This window comes from Pleurodeles waltl, chromosome 11, assembly GCF_031143425.1.
Source record: "Pleurodeles waltl isolate 20211129_DDA chromosome 11, aPleWal1.hap1.20221129, whole genome shotgun sequence".
NCBI classification, from domain to species: domain Eukaryota; kingdom Metazoa; phylum Chordata; class Amphibia; order Caudata; family Salamandridae; genus Pleurodeles; species Pleurodeles waltl.
Genome location: NC_090450.1, coordinates 861,187,234 through 861,204,991, shown reverse-complemented (window position 1 = coordinate 861,204,991; position 17,758 = coordinate 861,187,234). Strand labels below are relative to the sequence as shown.

The window sequence follows — 17,758 nt, the reverse complement described above, 5'->3', positions numbered from 1 at the left end:
GGCCCTCACTACAACCCTGGCAGTCGGTGTTAAAGCGGCGGTAATACTGCCAACAGGCTGGTGGTAAACAAAAATGGGATTTGGACCCTGGCGGTTACCCTCATCCAACACCGCCACTTTAACACACCGACCGCCAGGGTGGTAACAGCCGTTTGGCTGGAGACTTTGGTCTCCAGCCCGGCGGCCGTCACATTCCCAACCTTGGGATTATGACCCGGCCTACCGCCATGGTTTCAGTGGATTTTGTACTGCCACGAAAACCATGCTGGTAGGCACTATCAGTGCCAGGGAATCCCTTCCCTCACACTAATAGGGGTCTCCCCGCACCCCTCCCCAGAGTCCTCCCCCACCAGCTCCTGCCCCCGCACATATCCACATGTGCACCCATATACACACATGCACACACGCATACCCACCTCCACCCACGCATACACACACACATACCCACACACCACAACACACAACATACCTTGTCACACACATGCATCCACAACACAGAACACTCACAATCACTCATTCATGCATGCATCCAACGCGACTCACACCCACATGCACGCATCCCAAAACATACACCCCCACATACACACAACACCCCCTACCCCCATCTCCGGTCAGAGAACCCGACTTACCTGCTTGCAGGGGGTCCTATGGCGGTAAGGCGGCGCTGCTGTCAGCAGCAGCATCCACCAGCCAAACACCACCAGGCCGTATCATTGCTAATGATACGGTCAGCAGTGTTATGCTGGCATAGTGGTGCTCCTGTCAGCAGCGCCGCCTTACCGCCGTCCTTCGCCATGACCGTCGGCAGTATTCCGCCAGATTTCTGGTGGAATACTGTTGACGGTCATAATACGCGTTGCCGGCTGGTAGCCACAGCGGTGGTATGTAGGCGGCCGTTGCCGTGGCAGTAGGCGGTCAATACCGCCAATGTTGTAATGAGGGCCTGTGTCTAATAGTTTTCATTTAATGTGCATAGGCCGTAAAACATCCTAGAATATGTCTTATGTACTCTGTTAGTTCTTAGCAGGCCCTGCTTTGGTAGGTGTGCCACATTTAAATTTTTCTGCAGTGCTAGGGGTTTCTTTTCTGCCCCATGCTGGAGAGGTCGAGGAGAGCAGGCAGGTGCAAGCAAAAGGATTATGCCACCAATGATGGTAAAATGATAAACAAGAGGAAATAAGCAAAACAGCGGCAGAAGCATTGAGATACAAAATGACAACCAAGCAACCAAAAGTAGGATCATTCCTGACTTTTCTGTGAAGAGGCATAACCTACCCTTAACTTGTTTCTCAAGTTATAGGAATAAATCCCACGTAGTCACGGAAGAATGTGTTTGTGAATCAGGCTGAAAAGGCTGAAAGCCATACTTCTCCTGCTTAAATAAATGTAGTGATTTTAACTGGATTTCATAATTAATGTGAATCTTTATCTGATGGTCTATAGTTACATTGTAAGCACCCCAAACTAAATGGCCATTCTTCATCCTAAAATGAAAATGTATTTAAGGTGTAAAATGTAAATCTAATTTTGGTTACCAAATAAATAACTGATCTTTTCACTAATGGAACCCAAAAGTTTTAGATTAATGACGTTTTTTAAGCATTTCATTTACCATGTATTCTAAACTGTTCTTATTTCAGGTATGCAATGAAGTGTTTAGATAAGAAGAGAATCAAGATGAAGCAAGGGGAAACATTAGCTTTAAATGAGAGGATTATGCTGTCTCTTGTCAGCACTGGTGTGAGTATGACAGTTATGTTAAATTACTGATGCAGTCTTTATTTTAAAAAGCTGAATATGTATTATAACAATATACATTGCAAATTCCATTTCAACTTATTCACCCTCTTGAGATCCAGTGACCATTTGTCCTGGCACATTCATTCAGTCTTCCATTAATTCATTCCACATTGCTTGTTCTTTAAAGACCATGTTGTGCAACTGTTATCCAAATAAAGGATTTGGACTTCACCCTTGTGTTACTAGCAGAAAGGTGGCTGCCATAAGATTCCGAATTTGTATGAATTTGTTGCTTCCTTTTAAATTACAATCCCCTTTTTCCTATTAGATTGGGATGTCAGGTGCAAAGTTTGTTTGTTTGGTATCCCTTCTGTATCCTCTCTCATCCAAAATATTTTGGACAAATGCCCTCCTTGACTACAAGTCAAGATCAATCTACAATAGTTTCTGATATTAACTTACCTTTACCACCACATAATGGTAAAACAAGTAAGACCAACTTAAATTGCTAGACTCAATTGAAGGATCTATGAAACTGGTAACCTCAGACTTCAGATTAGTCGATTACTGAATAATAATACATTTTCTGAGTCACAAACAATATACATTTTTTCTTCAGAGCTATAGAGCATGTGTTATTTAAGCAACTGTAAACTTTCATGATAAATTAATATAATAAACATGAATCAACATGAATACATTGGTCTGTGCATCTCCAAACACTACATATATTGGTGCACAATAAAATCTTATCTATAAACATATCAGATATTTTATCTGTGTTGCCTCCTTCCAGTTCATAATGGAAAACAACAGTTGTACAAGTTCTGCATTTTCCAGCACTGATCAGGTGTTAAGTGAGATATGCTTTCCTGTCATTGATATTAAAAGGAAAGGATAACAATCAATCATAAATTCTTTTTGGGATTTTGTCCACAGAATATGCAGATTAAGCTTGCACCTTTTACCCCTTTCCAGTTACTTTACTAAACAGCTAATTGCATAGAAAACTTGTGGAGCAAAAGTATGTCCCTAACTGTTTGCAAAAGATCCTACACAATTGCCTCTATGTTTTCTTTAACATTGGCCGTAGGGCCAAAATTATCTTAAGAGGATGTAATCAAGCCATTTTAGGAATCTTCCAAAACTGTTTTGCTCCACAGAACTTTATGATAGCTCTACTTCTGCAAGCGATCATGATGCATGCGCTCTGGATCCTAGTCCATTACTGGTCTAAACCTTTTAACCACACTTGACAGCTCTGTGGAATGAACCCTCAGATACTAAGTTTCTAGTACCCAATACAATTAAAAGGTGTCCTAAAACAAGGGCTCCACCCTAAAGAAGTGGATATGGTTTCTTTGGAGAGCTGATGATGATTTTACGGGTGACCACAGGGTCTAATCACTAGTGTCTCGATAAAGTCCCAATCATTGGAGTTCTACAACAATTTAAGCACAAAACTGCCTATATTTAATTCAATTTGGTATATTCACAACTCGAGTGTTGATCTCCTTTTCTTTCTCCTTATCTGATGGTTGCTGTGATATGGTGTCTTTTCAGACAATTCTTTTGTGTTTCCAAGCCACTCTTGGGCACACTGTAGATTTCCACTAGCCCCCAGTATGTGTACCAGTGGGGAAAAACATGTGTCCAATGAAACCCCAATGAAGGATCTATAAAACTGGTAACCTCAGATTCCAGATTAGTCGATATCTGAATAATACATTTTCTGAATCACAAACAATATACATTTATTCTTCAAACCACAAACACCTATAGATCATGTGTTATTTAAGCAACTATAACCTTTCATGATAAATTCATATAATAAACATGAATCAACATGAACACATTGGTCCATGCATCTCCAAACACTTATGGGTACATATATTGGTCCACACTAAAATATTATCTTTAAACATATCAGATATTTTATCTGTGTTGTTTCCTTCCAGTTCACAATGGAAAACAACACTTGCAAAAGTTCTGCATTTTCCAGCACTGATCAGGTGTTAAGTGAGATATGCTTTCCTGTCATCAATATTAAAAGGAAAGAATAATAATCAATCATAAAAAAGATTAAGTTTTTTGTCCACATAATATACAGATTCAACTTGCACCTTTTACCCCTTTACAGTTACTTTACTTGACAGCTAATTGCATAGAAAACGTGTGGAGCCAAAGTATGTTCCTAACTGTTTGCAAAAGATCCTACACAATTGCCACTATGTTTTCTTTAACATTGGCCCTAGGACCAAAATTATCTTAAGAGGATGTAATCAAGCCATCTTAGGAATCTTCCAAAACTGTTTTGCTCCTCAGAACTTTGTGATAGCTCTACTTTTACAAGAGATCATGATACAGGCGCTCTGGATTCTAGTCCATTACTGGTCTAAACCTTTTAACCACACTTGACAGCTCTGTGGAAGGAACCCTCAGATACTATGTTTCTAGGACCCAGTACAAATAAAAAGCTGTCCCAAAACAAGGGCTCCACTCTATAGAAGTGGATATGGTTTCCTTGGAGAGCTGATGATGATTTTACTGGTGACCATAGGGTCTAATCACTAGTGTCCTGATAAAGTCCCAATCATTGGAGTTCTTCAACTATTTAAGCACACAACTGCCAATATATTTCATTGAATTTGGCATATGTAGTAGTGAACTAGTTCCTATTAAGTAATTTAAAGAGTACCTATTTCCAAGTTACCCATATTTCGGAATCTATCTGTCATAGTGAAGTGGTGGGGACACCTACTCCTTGTTGTCGCCCTCTTTGGAGTCACATGCTTGATCATTCTTATAGGGAACAGAAGTTTAGGGTTAGCGTATTTTTAACCATCTGAACGGGACAGTCTGCGAACATCTCAGGGGGTGTGAAGGCAGACTGCACCCTGTTTCCTCTTTGACAGTGGAGGTCCAATAAATACACAGTGGATAGGAGATAGGGCATGCACACTCTCAATGAAGTCAGATGTGAATCTTCACAACTTGAGTTTTGATCTCCTGTTCTTTCTCCTTATCTGCTGGTTGCTGTGATATGGTGTCTTCTCAGGCAATTCTGTTGTGTTTCCAAGCCACTCTTGGGCACACTGTAGATTTCCACTAGCCCCCTGTAGGTGTACCTATGGGGAAAAAACATGCATCTAATGACTCTCTCGACCTACCTGCAATGGCTCAGACTAACCAACCAGAGATAATAGGAGTATTTTTCAGGATTCCCCTCACCCTGTCAGATGTTTTCTCTTATAATGGTATTCTTGCCTACTTTAGTCCGGAGTACCTACCAAATACTGGTGAAGGAGATCACTACTTATCCTCTTCTGTTGACCAAGGTGGGAAGCTAGTGCCAGACAGAAGGTCTGCTTTATTTAAACATTCAAGTGCTTCAGTAGTCATGAAAAATTGCATCTCTATGTTGTCCAGCTTCCTCACATTCTTTAGCCAGTTTTGTATTGGTTGTAGGTGATTTATGGATTGTACTCAGTATGCTTGTTAGACTTATTTTTCTGTTCAAACCAACAACAAGACAGAATGAAAAAAATGGTTAGGTTTGCCTCGGGCATTGGAGAATGTCCTCTGAACCAAAGTTATGGCTGGCGACCCCCCTCCAACCATAAGACACACATGTTCTGGGCTGAGCACGTGTAAAGCAGAGAGTGAATTATACCTGTCAGCCTTAGTGTGGTCTTCCCCCATAGTTTTTGCCTTAATCCCTCCTGGTTTTGATGATCTTTTTTTGTTGGCCTTTGCACTCTGTGTACGTTAACACTGCTAACCAGCGCTAAAGTGCTTGTCTTTTCTTCCCTAAACAGGGTAGAATTGGATTGTAAGCAGTTGACACATTTAAATTACACCAGATAGGTATATTATCATTACTTATAAGTCCCTAGTAAACTGGTACCCATGGCTACTAAATGAATTGCTACTAGTGGGCCTACAACACTGATAGTGCCACTCACTTACGTAGTCTTGAAAAAAAACATGCCTCAGGCCTGCCACTGCAGCCTGTGTGTGCAGTTTGACCTGACAAAAAAAAAACTTTTACGTGGCTCTTTTTTAGGATTTGTCACCCCTAAGATAGACCCTGAAAAGGCAAGAGGACAGGATACAGTTTATTTGAAAAATTGGACATGTACTTTTAAGTTTTACGTCAACTGGTAGGAAAAACCTCTTAAATTCATGTTTCACGACCACTAGGCCTACCTCTCCCATAGGATAACATTAAGCTTCCTTATCAAATCAAATCATTAACATTTATAAAGCGCGCTACTCACCCGTGCGGGTCTCAAGGCGCTACGGGAAAGAGGGGGTTACTGCTGCTCGAAAAGCCAGGTCTTTAGGAGTCTCCGGAAAGCGGAGTGGTCCTGGGTGGTCCTGAGGCTGGTGGGGAGGGAGTTCCAGGTCCTGGAATACCTCAATAAGTGATAACCTTTAATTGGGAGCATATTGACAGAGCTAGTTTGATGTCTAACACATTGTAATTTAAAGTCTTAATTAATGGTAAAGTCAGATTTGAAATCACAGTTCTGAAAATGCCACTTTTAGAAAGTTGAGATTTTCTTGTCCCAACCCTTTGGTTCCTGCAGCCTGTCGCTGGATCACATGGCTAGGTGAAGCTGGCAGTTGGCCTTTGTATATTGCTTCCATATAGTAAGACAAAAGCCGGCTAAGTGTTAGCAGGATGGGCCACTGTGACTTAATGAGGGGGAGGAGTTGTCACCTACCACATGTGCATATCATAGAGGCTCTGTCTGAACACACTCACAAAGGGATTGTCACTAGTCTTTTATGTCCCGAGTCAAGCTGGGGCCAGGACAAAGAGGAAGGAGATGCCTGACACCTCAAGTGGGTGGAAACCTCCAGAACTTTCTCCTACTTCAAAGTGGGCAACAGATATAACTAAAAGACAGTACACATCTGGACTCGGAAGAAGAACTGCTTTGGTGCTTTGCTGAAGAAGGTCTACCACTGTGCTGCCCTGCTGCCTTCCTGCCTGAGTGAGAAGGACTGGACCTGCATATTGAACCCAGGACCACCAGAGTGACTCCAGTGGCCAGTTGGCTGCCCTCCTGACCGAAGTCTCAGGGACAGAACAGACTCCAACAACCTTGAATCTAGCACCTGGACTCTGCCAGCTGTGAGTACTGCCCACCCAAGTGGTGTCACTACGTCAATGGATCCTTGGAAGTGGGCCTGAAGGTGCTCTGCCGGCCCATCTGTGGTTCCAGCAGAAGTGACGTAGCGTGACGCATCACCAATACTCAACATCAAAGCCCCTCTATAATACATCCCCAAAAGAGGATCTCACATCACAGCCCGCAGTCTCCTTGGAACTGACACATAAAGCATCCTCGAGGCAGAACTTTGCATCTCAAGCCCTTCAACAACAACATTCTTGATGATGGTGCAGGACCTCACATTGCAGCTCCTTGGAACCGTTGTTGCACAACACACCCTCAAGGTGGGATCTTTCAATGCTCCGCAACCAGGATTTCAAGTACTTTGTTCAGTGGGCCTACCTGGGTCCCTGTAGCTTCTCCATGCTGCATTGCGGTCACCTCAACTTGTCATTTTGACACAGTTTATCGCGATGTGCCTTTTGGCGTTATTGACACTTACATATTTAAAATTGCATATCTCTGACTTTACTGATTGGATTTTTGTCATTTTGGTCTTAAAATATTTATTACATTTTGCTCTGTTTCTGGATTGGTGTGGGATTTTTCTTGTGTTGTGTTTCACTTTATTGCTGTTTGAAGTACTGCATAAATACTTTGTACGTGCCCTCTAACTAGTTATCAATCACCTAAAAACTGTAAAAATATCATACCCACTCACACTTCATAGATGTTTCACACATGATGAGTAAAGGACCTTCGATATGGGGATTGGATGGACCATTAACTGGACAGAGATAATGGACAGTCTCCCTATAGGGAAACATAAAAAGTCATGTGAGCCTGGACAACACATCAGTTGCCACCACTGCTACTTACCTCACAAATGTGTACAAATGTGTACATGCTGGTTGTCTCCCAGCCAGCAGACCCCGGAACACAGCTTTTGCAAGCAGTGCTAACAATGTTTATCCCAACATGCTGTGGCTGAAGAGCACATCAAAAACCTCTAGTGGGAGGTTGGATCTGTGGAAACCAAAACAGATGCCAATGAAGAAGGGATTTATTTGTGAAACTTTACCAAAGAGAGCCATGGATGCAAATTAGAGGAGTATGGTAAGGGGATTGCTTTAGAAAATGGGTCAAATGCCGCAATTTCTCTATTAGCTTAGAGTTGTGATGATTAACAGGAATACCACTAGTTTTTACATTGTTTTTAGTTGTTTTGTTTAAAGAATACTTTCTAAAACCTCAAATAATTGTGTAAACAAATGACTGATCATGTTCTAGCAAATTTGATAGTATCATATTTTAGTATACACAAACACCAGTGTTTGAAGTAGTAATATTAGATATTTAATCCTAAATATATACTAATCTAAATATATAACACAGAAATAAACCACAGTCTCTTTGATTTTAAGGGGTATTGGTAAATGCCTTAATTCTCTGTCCTCTCGATGTTTATGGTGAATAAATGGAATCCTGCTCTGTTGCTTAGGAAACAATCTTTTTACTTAAAACTATGCTCTTACCTAAAAAGTCTTACGCTCAATTAGGCGGCATTGTTTACATTATATTGTATGTTGGTTAAAGAATACTGTAGTTTACTCAACAGATATAAACTAACAATAATACTATTTACAATATGTGAGCTCAAATATATAAAAATGCATTTCTTGCTGAGCTTTATTTTCAAAATAGAAAAAGCAAAGAAACATGTTTGTCTTTAGTTTTTCCTCTGCATTCAGAGTATGCTACTCTTTAAACATTTTATTTATTTTAGTCAGTATCCACAGTATTTTGCATATTGTCGCCAGTGCAGTAGTTATACATTATCAATGCAGTGTAAAGTGGTTGACTCGTCGTCTAACAATAACTTGCCTGCAGACAAAACAATTGTCAGTGTTCTTCAGAGTTCTTGGTTGCCCAGCTCTAGCGGTAATCTGTAGGTTTCCAGGAAGAAACTCGCTCAGCCGCCTCTTCCAGTCTTGGTGTTTTCATCAAGGTCCCCAAAATCTTTTGGAACTTTACATTTCCCTTCACATATCACTTTTTCTATCTCAAAAATCGATGCATTACCATTCACCATCTTTCCATGGAAAGCCACATCGAATTCTTCCTATTCTCTCGTTATGGCTTGTTGAAGCACCGTTATTCCAATGTGTATAGCCTCAGCTTGTGCCTCTGCAAGTCACTTAGTACCCCTAATATTGCAAGCTCTGGTAACAATAAGATCTCCGCTGCCAAACATTTGTCAGTTTCTCCCTCACTTCTGTCCAAAACATCTGTACCTCTCTAATAGCCTAGATAGATTGCATGAAGATCCCCTCCTCTGTTTTGCTTTTGAGGTATTTACTATTCTAGGTCAGTCCCATTTTCCACAGTCTGCTTGAATTGCAGCATGCTTTATGCAGTATCTTAAGTAGTGTTAACCCGGATGAAGAAGTCTCCTCAAAAACTCCTAGGTCTCTTTCCCATGTGTTTGTTAAGTCCTTATAGTCATTTTGGTGCATTATTACTGAATGTTCTAAAGTTTATGGACACATATAAAACAAAGGTTCTGTCTGGTGCAATCAATTAGGAATACACAAATGAACATGTAAATGTACAAATAAACAAAGAACAATGGAACTATTTTCATGCACATTTGTATTTACAACCTTATAATATTTGAGCTCAGTGCTCACGTGATCACACAGTGAGTACAGACAAACAGTATAATACTATGCATAAACAATAGGCATTGGACAATAACACCTTTGTGTAATTATAAAATTTTGAGTCCTGAAAATTCAGCCACCAAATCAATTCATAGATATTTGGTTCCAATTGCCAGAATTGCCTATGGCATTTCGACCTGTGGTAATTTGATGGTTCTCATCAGGGCAAAAGAATTTCATATGAAGCAAGATCAGATCATTGGGGCTGAAGCTGAAAAATTAAATTTATGGACGGGAGAGAGCACAGAACATTGGTCTGTGCAGATGTTCCAGATTTCAGTTGACTTCTTGCCACCCAATGGATGATCATGTTACATTTTTGGAACACTCCTCACAAACTCCAGCAAACTATATGCTGATCTCCAGGCAAACTACTCTTGCTTGTTCCTAGCCATCCCTTTAAAGACCCTGCTATCTCCACACAAGTGATGCATCTCGAGCCTATTGATCTCAACTTGCACCCTATGTAGGCTGCTGCAGATGGATTTAAGTGTCCTGATTGCTTCATAGTGCATAGAACATGGATATGGGCCCTGAAAGCAAGCCACTATTCCATGGTCTGACACAAAACCTAAATTGGTACAAAAATACTCTAGGTTTGCCTCTCTCATGTCAACCTAAAGGATAAACCATCCGTAGATCGATTTCCCAAGCCTACAGTTCCGAATCAAGGAGGACTGGTGCATTGCTGGAGTAAGTCTGTGATAGTTGTGAACAGCCACACACCTGTGCATTTACCTCCATTTAGATAGCTAGATCTCAGTGTAAGAGTGCCGGGAATTGAGTGGAAAATCTGCAGGGGTTGAATGCCTATATCGCCAAATGTTGATCAATTGCTTGTGATCTAAAATTCAGCAAATCTTGCTAGAGGTATGATACATAACAAAGGGGACTTCTGAGATCTATCCTAGTCTGTATTTAGAGTAAAGGTTAAGTCCCATCCCAATGTTACAGTTCCAAGGGTCTTCTATACTTAGAATGTAGGTCAGTGTAAAACTTGGCCAATCAATTTTTGGACCATACACATTGATGAATGTGATTACTAGGCTCTCGAACACATGCCTGCTTTTAGGATCAGGAATTAATTCTCTGATGTGGAGTGAGAAGCCCCTCTTAATTTAGACCAGCACGTCCCTGTTAGAACCAAAGAAGGTGTATAGGCAATGATCCCATTTCTATAGTGCTTCAATGTAAGTAATTTGAGACATTTCTAGATTAGGGACCAGTTTATATTTTGGCTGTATGTATAGTCTGTGGCAACAGAGTATACTACTAGACTATGCTAGACATACTTGTAGAGTGCATGTACAGTGCATGGTGACCCATAGGCATCCTAGTGCTAGTTGAGAGGTGCTGCAACACAGATTATTATGGAATTCATCATGGGGCTAGTTCCTGAACAGCCAGGTCTTGAGAAGTTTTCGGAAGGACAGCTCGTTGTCTGTTGTCCTCAGGGCCCGAGGGAGGGTGTTCCAGAGTTTGGTATTGAAACTAAAGGACATCCTCCACTTCAGGCTTTTCTGATAGGGATAATAATGGCCAGATGTGCTTTGGTGGATCTTAGTGCCCTGTTGGGGGTGTAGGGGACAATGAACTGGAGTAAAATGAGAGGTCCTTGTAAATGAAGGGCTCTATGTGCGGTGCATAGAGCCTTTTATTCGACTCTCTGAGCAACTAGGAACCAATGGAGATATGTAGGACCTTGTCTGGCAGAAATGTGTCTGGAGATCCCCAGCAACATGCATGCAGTTTTATTTTGCATAACCTTTAGTTTTCGGATAACTGCCTTGGGTGCACCCGAGAAGAGTGAGTTGCCGTATTCCAAGCAGAATAGAATCAGTACCTGGACTGCCAGCCTCCTTGATCTCTGAGGGAGTAGGCAAAGTATTTTGCGTACTATACGCAGGATTCCAAAACAGATGTCTGAGAGTTTGGTGGCCTGAGATTCCATTGAAATAGTTCTATCCAACCATACCTCCAAACTGTTTATAACCATTTTGTGGGTGAACCAAGGTGCTTCGGCCAACCCAGGGCCAGTTGTGGATGTGGATTGCTCCTAAGAATCATAAGTTCAGTCTTGGATCCATTCAGCTTAAGACATGATTTATTCATATAGCTGGCAAGTTTCCAGGGCTGGGGCTGCGGGGCCCAGGGCTGGGGTGAGCAAAATACTAGCTGGGTGTCTTCCGCATGGGAAACGATAGGATCCCAAAGGGAGTCATGAGGTCCACTAGTGGCTGCATGTAGAGATTAAAAACCATTGTACTCAAAGATGACTCCTGCGGGACTTCACATTTGGGAGGAATTATGTCTGACGAGAAATATTTATTGAAAACCTGAAAGGATCTGTCCTTCAGGAAGGAGCTGAGCCAGTCCGTGCTTTCCCTGACACTCCGGCTGTGTGGATCCTTTTAAAGAAGATATTGTGGTTTGTGGTATCAAAGGCAGTACTTAGGTCAGGAAATATTATGGCTGCTGTGCTTCTTTGATCTAGTCTCCATTTTGCATCCTCCACTATCCCTAGGAGGGCTGTTTCGATACAATGTTTGGTCCGAAAAATAGTTTGAGTGGAATGAAGGTGGTTGTTTGCTGGCCTTGATAAATTCTGAAAGATGACTATTGACATGTTTTTCTAACACCTTGCTTACGCCTGGAAGGAGTGAGATTGGGCAAAAATTATCCATACTTGAGGAATCTAGGTTGGGCGTTTTGAGGATAGTTTTAACCATGACATGTTTCCTTGCCGGGGTATTGTGCCTGTCTTCAGGGACAGATTGACCATGTCAAGTAAAGAAGGGAAAATTATTTCTGCTCAAAGGGAAAGGATCCTGGGGGGGGGGGGCAGGGTCTTTCGGGGGCCAGATTTAATTTTGCTAAAGAGGGTAGTGAAATTATCATACATTAGTGGGGGAAATTCTGAAAAGGAGGTTGAGCTACTGTCCTGGCAATTGCTAAGGAAGTTAGAGTTCAAGTCTTCCTCTGCCTCTTGGACGAAGAGGTAGATGTCTATTTTTTTATTATGGAAATAGGTGGCCAGATAATTGCATCTGGTGCTATAGGGTTCAGTGGAAGGGCCGATGGATGTGGGTTTTAGCAATGTTTTGGTGACTTTTAATATCTCTCTATTTTCCTTGTAAGCGGCCTGGGCAGTTCTAATTTCTGTATGGTATTTCCTTACCACCAATGTTAAGGTCTTCCCACCCAATTTAACTGTGGGTGGACCTTCAGTTTGGCCACAGTGAAGACTACTAGGCTCCACTGTGGCCAAACTAGAAATAGCTACATGTCCACACGCCCAATTTAGTTGGGCAGACATGTAGTCATGTTTTACTGTTCCTTATCACCAGGAAAAGCCTGGCGGTAAGGAATAGTAAAATTGTTATAATAAGACTCTCATGGCGAGGGAAGCATTATATTTTATCTTTTCAAAAAGAAAAAGAAAATCCCATTTTGGGATTTTCTTTTTGAAAAGAAAAAAATACTGTTTGTTACAGAGCGGTGTTCTTCCAACTCAGCCATGTAGCTAAGAGTAAAATGCATTGACAGAAACCACCATGACCGCGGTTCTTGACAATGCCTTTATAAATGACCACTGCTTGGCGGTCATTTATAAATTTGGCGGTGGTCTGTCAGTCAAGGGGATGGAGTCATTTATTCTGTTGTCATGGTGAAACCGCAGGCCCACCTGCCTTTATATAGATCAGGCCCTAAATCCTCTTACATTCCAGGTTAGCAATCGTAAATGCTAACCTGTGAAGCACATTAGTGAAATATTACTAGAGAAGGTAACAGAATATTGGCCATATAAATCTTATCATTAGTACTTATTGATATTGCTGGAAAAGTAGTATCATATTTATGCTGGCCTACTCACACCCGCCCACACTACCGACCCCAACTGACAGCTAACTCATTCCACCGCAATGAAATAATATCAGCCATTTAAATACCACCAGTATAGCATCCAGGTTGGAGATCCTACAGGGCTGAGTCTATCAAAATCAGTTGCTACTACCTATACACAGTGATAGACAGTCAACCATAACATCAAGCCATTCCATACCATCTCACCCAGACAATTTATAGGAAGTCATGTTGTCCACTCTGCCTACAATAATTATAACAAAGCAATGAGCACTGATATGAGTAGGTGCTGTGGGCAGGAAATTACAGTAAACCTCTGTGGGGCATCATAGCATGGAGTGAAAATTCATTTAATCAACAAGCTAAGAAATCATATAGCTTTGAAAAGTTCAAATCAAAACAGCATACAAAGGGTGAGCTTAATCATTATTGTCCTTATGGTCCATCCTCTACTCCTTCCTGAGTGACCCTACTGAACACACCCAATTTCACCTTAACATGTGTCTTAAGAAAAAAGTGTGCCAGCCGTGGATCCCCAAAGACATGAATTTTGCCCTCAATAGTGTGTCCAATTTGGGCAGAGTACATTAGAGCATAGGCTATGTTCCAGGATTGTAGCTTGTTAGTGACCTCATTAAAAAAGCAGCACGCCTCCTCCACAGCTTCAATGAACTCAGGAAAGAGAGATATAGAGGTTCCGGCATTGAAAGTACATGCAAGTACCTTTGTGAATTGGTCCCTCAGTGTTGCCAAATGAGCCACATTAGAATGCTTCCATTTTCGAGCTTTTCTGTCTATGCATCCAAAGTTGCAAATACTTAAGGCTCTGCATTGGCAGCACCTGAAATCTTCTTGTTGTTGAGAGTACTCTTTCATACCCTCTGTACCCAGAACATCGTCTGATGTGGATATCCCAACAACTACTGTTGGATTTTCGTGTAGAAACTTACGTTTCTGTAAATGGTTGCTTTGGGTTCTGTATCACAGGCCAGGCCAGTTACAGACCTATAAGAAGTTGCAATTTGCTCTACATGGATGTTCTGTTTCGGAATCTTCTGCATATTTGAAAAGAACACATCTTGCTACATTTGTTTTTTCAAATATCTTCCCCAGTTTTTAGGATTAAAAAAATGAAATGAACATTGTATAGTTCTGTAATTAAACTGCTGATGTCAACAATGAGCAATGGCATCCAAATGATGGCTTTAATCCTTTAATGTCTGAAGTTTATCCCTTCATATTGGCAGCATGCCCTCCTACCATCACAATATACACCAGAATAATACTTTTGGATCTGTTGTGTTCAGGATAAAGGCTGCTAATATGTCAATATAGATCCACTGTAAAAGGAAGCTCCTCCACATGGTCATTAGTCAAATCAAATGCTGTTTACTCATTCTAAACATGATACACTGTAGGTATGAACAAGGCACTTATCCAAAATTGGGAGTTAGTAACGATTTTCCTGGTAATATGGCATGACAAATTTGTGCAATGGATTATGATTCAGAATAAGACCATAGATAGTGACGGCTTGTTTTAAAAGACTGATAAGTAGTGTGACGTTTACTGGATTTTATGATCATCAAACTATTTGGGCATATTACTTTAAAACAACAAAAACAACAGTATTTGCTTCCATTGGGTGTTAAAATGAATAAAAGTCTTAAGAAGCATGTATTTGGCGGTCGTGAAAACATTATTTGTACTAAATTATCTGTACCTTCTTACAGGACTGTCCTTTTATAGTGTGTATGACCTATGCATTCCACACACCTGACAAACTCTGCTTCATCCTGGACCTCATGAATGGTAAGCAAAATACAATCACTAAAATGTGCTTGGTACAATTCTGTCATCATTTTTTATGTTATTGAATCGGTTCAGTTTAAAATCTTTGTTTGGTATAAGCAAGTTGACCATAAAAGGACACAATAAAATACAACACAAATGATTTAAAATGAACAAAACGATAAAAGGTTGCAGCAGAGTAAATAAAACATACAACCATGTAGTATAAAACAGTAGACCACTCCCCAAATAAATGAAGCAATACTGAGACATAAAAAAGTTTCCACCACGGCACACAGAAATCTCAAAGCAGTCTTACAATCACTAAAATGATTTGCTAAGAAAAGCGGTTTCAAATAGTGTTTCCTCAGTCCATCATAAAAATTGAAAAATAGAATAAAATGCTTGGTGCTCTGTTTGGAAGTGCCTTCGCATAGGCACGGCACCAAATCACTGGGCCGCTGCTTTCTGGTAGGGAAGGCAACACAATAGTGCACAAAGCCCATTCACAACCTAGTTAGAACAAAACGGTGTTGTAGGATTAATATCATAGATAGGTAAGGTTGGAAACCGTCCTGGGAAGTAACTGACATTTAGGAAGCAACAGTCGATTTCCTGGACTCGAAAGGGCCCTATTTTTAGACCTAGCACCTAGAAACTGGGCCTTAAACTCGCTGTTAAGCAGGACGGCAGGCTGTGTGGGTTTCTGAGCACAGGAATGCAAAAAAATGAATTAAGCAGTGGATCTGTAGAGAAAAGATACTCTTGAGTTGATCCTGATGTGAAAATAGATGACACATTCTTCAATATCAAGATTTTGTAGGTTTCTTACAATGGTTCTTATTGTTTACAAAATTACAGGGTATTTATGATAGTTACTCAAAATTAGTTTTGCCTTGATCAGGTGGAACATGAGCAATGATTTGTTATTGAAAGAGAACTGGGCTGCTTATATCCCAAGAGACATTGGTCCATTGTGTAGTGGCCTTTAGGAAACAGACCCTGTTCAAGGAGAGGAGGTTGTTCACCCTGAAATGTAGACGACAGCATTTTCTAGAAGATCATCTACGAACTATCTAGGAGACTGATTATTCTATAATTGGGGGACACACCTAGCATCATCTCTCTGTAACATTGACTATATAATTGACCCTTTTCAGGAATCACCGTACTTTCCTGTCCTGGCTATCCACTGAAACAAACAAGAAAGGATTTTAGCTCACCTACCACTGCTTGATTTGATTACTAACGCTGGTATACTATCAGGATCGGCAGCTCGGGCAGCTTCAGTGCATCGATGGTGGACTTATTATCTTTACGTGAAAAACCAGTCTATCATCTTGGAATCTACTTTATCTGGCTTGGCTTCTTTAAGCATGACTGGGGCGGAGCTATTAGTGAACTTTCTGCGTGATTTATTGAGTATATATATTTACCAGATGAGTTACCCATGCATCGTCTTCAATTGAGGTGTGGAGGACTCCTGGTTAGCAGTTATTGGCTGCACTGCCAGTCTCCTGAATTGCTTTTAGTCTCCAGACGCTATTACCTCTGACATTTCCGCCCATCTTCTATGGTAAAATTCAATTTTCTTTTCCCTGATAAACTGCTTATATTGAGGTGTTAAATATTGTACTCCATGTTTGATGGTACCTGGAGTCTCATGCCTAGAATTTTTAAAAGACTTCCTCACCCAACTTTTGTTTTTCTGACTTGTTGAATCAAACCATATATTATATACAGGCTTTGTGAAACCATTCACCTAACCTCTACAATCTTTTATATTCACACATAATAATAATTTAAATTTAATACATTCAGGTTCAGAGTCATTAAAAAAATATGCTTTTCTGCCCTTGTTAATGAGTAGATAATATATGTAGGCAAAAGTATTGGATTTTAATAACTTGTACTGATATGACCATTATAGTGGGTTCCAGCTTCCTCTATGATCTTATGTGGAATTAATTCAACCCATGCTTCTAGAAGGTACACAAACAGTAATTCAGTTGAAGGTGTTTTAGGTGGGCAGGTAGAGTGAATTACAAGTAATTAGTGCTGTATGTCGCTCATTTTCCTTATACAGTATGGCTGAAGCCAAGTAACCCAAGGCTTATGATGATACTGTGGCTCTTGGAGCATTTTCATGCTTTATCGGAGTGTCTATAATAAAGTATGTATGTATGTGTGTGTATATATATATATATATATATATATATATATATATATATATATACATGATATCAACCAATGTGACCTGGATGAAGGCTTCACAAGTACCCACATTTACAGAAGCACCTGCACTTTGATAAGGTCCAGTACAGATCTTTACACATTTGTACCAATTTATAAATTAATTACATCAGCCCAGAGCCACTGATGCATTTATTAACCCCACCAAACTTGTTAGTTGTGATGGGCCACACATATACTCTCAATAACAAGGAAGTCTTCAGGACCCTGTGGTGTGGGAGGTTAACCAATCTATGTAAAGTTGCAATGCTATTTTTTCTAAAT

At 40.6% G+C, this 17,758-nt stretch overlaps 1 protein-coding gene across 1 annotated transcript in view; it reads left to right on the top strand.

Moving 5' to 3' along the window:
- GRK3 (G protein-coupled receptor kinase 3) overlaps nucleotides 1-17,758 on the top strand; it is a 1,092,546-nt gene that overhangs the window by 737,169 nt on the left and 337,619 nt on the right. The window contains exons 9-10 of the mRNA XM_069214703.1: nucleotides 1,641-1,740; nucleotides 15,184-15,262. Of these exons, the coding sequence (XP_069070804.1) occupies nucleotides 1,641-1,740; nucleotides 15,184-15,262 (179 nt within the window). The remainder of the gene's footprint in view (nucleotides 1-1,640; nucleotides 1,741-15,183; nucleotides 15,263-17,758) is intronic.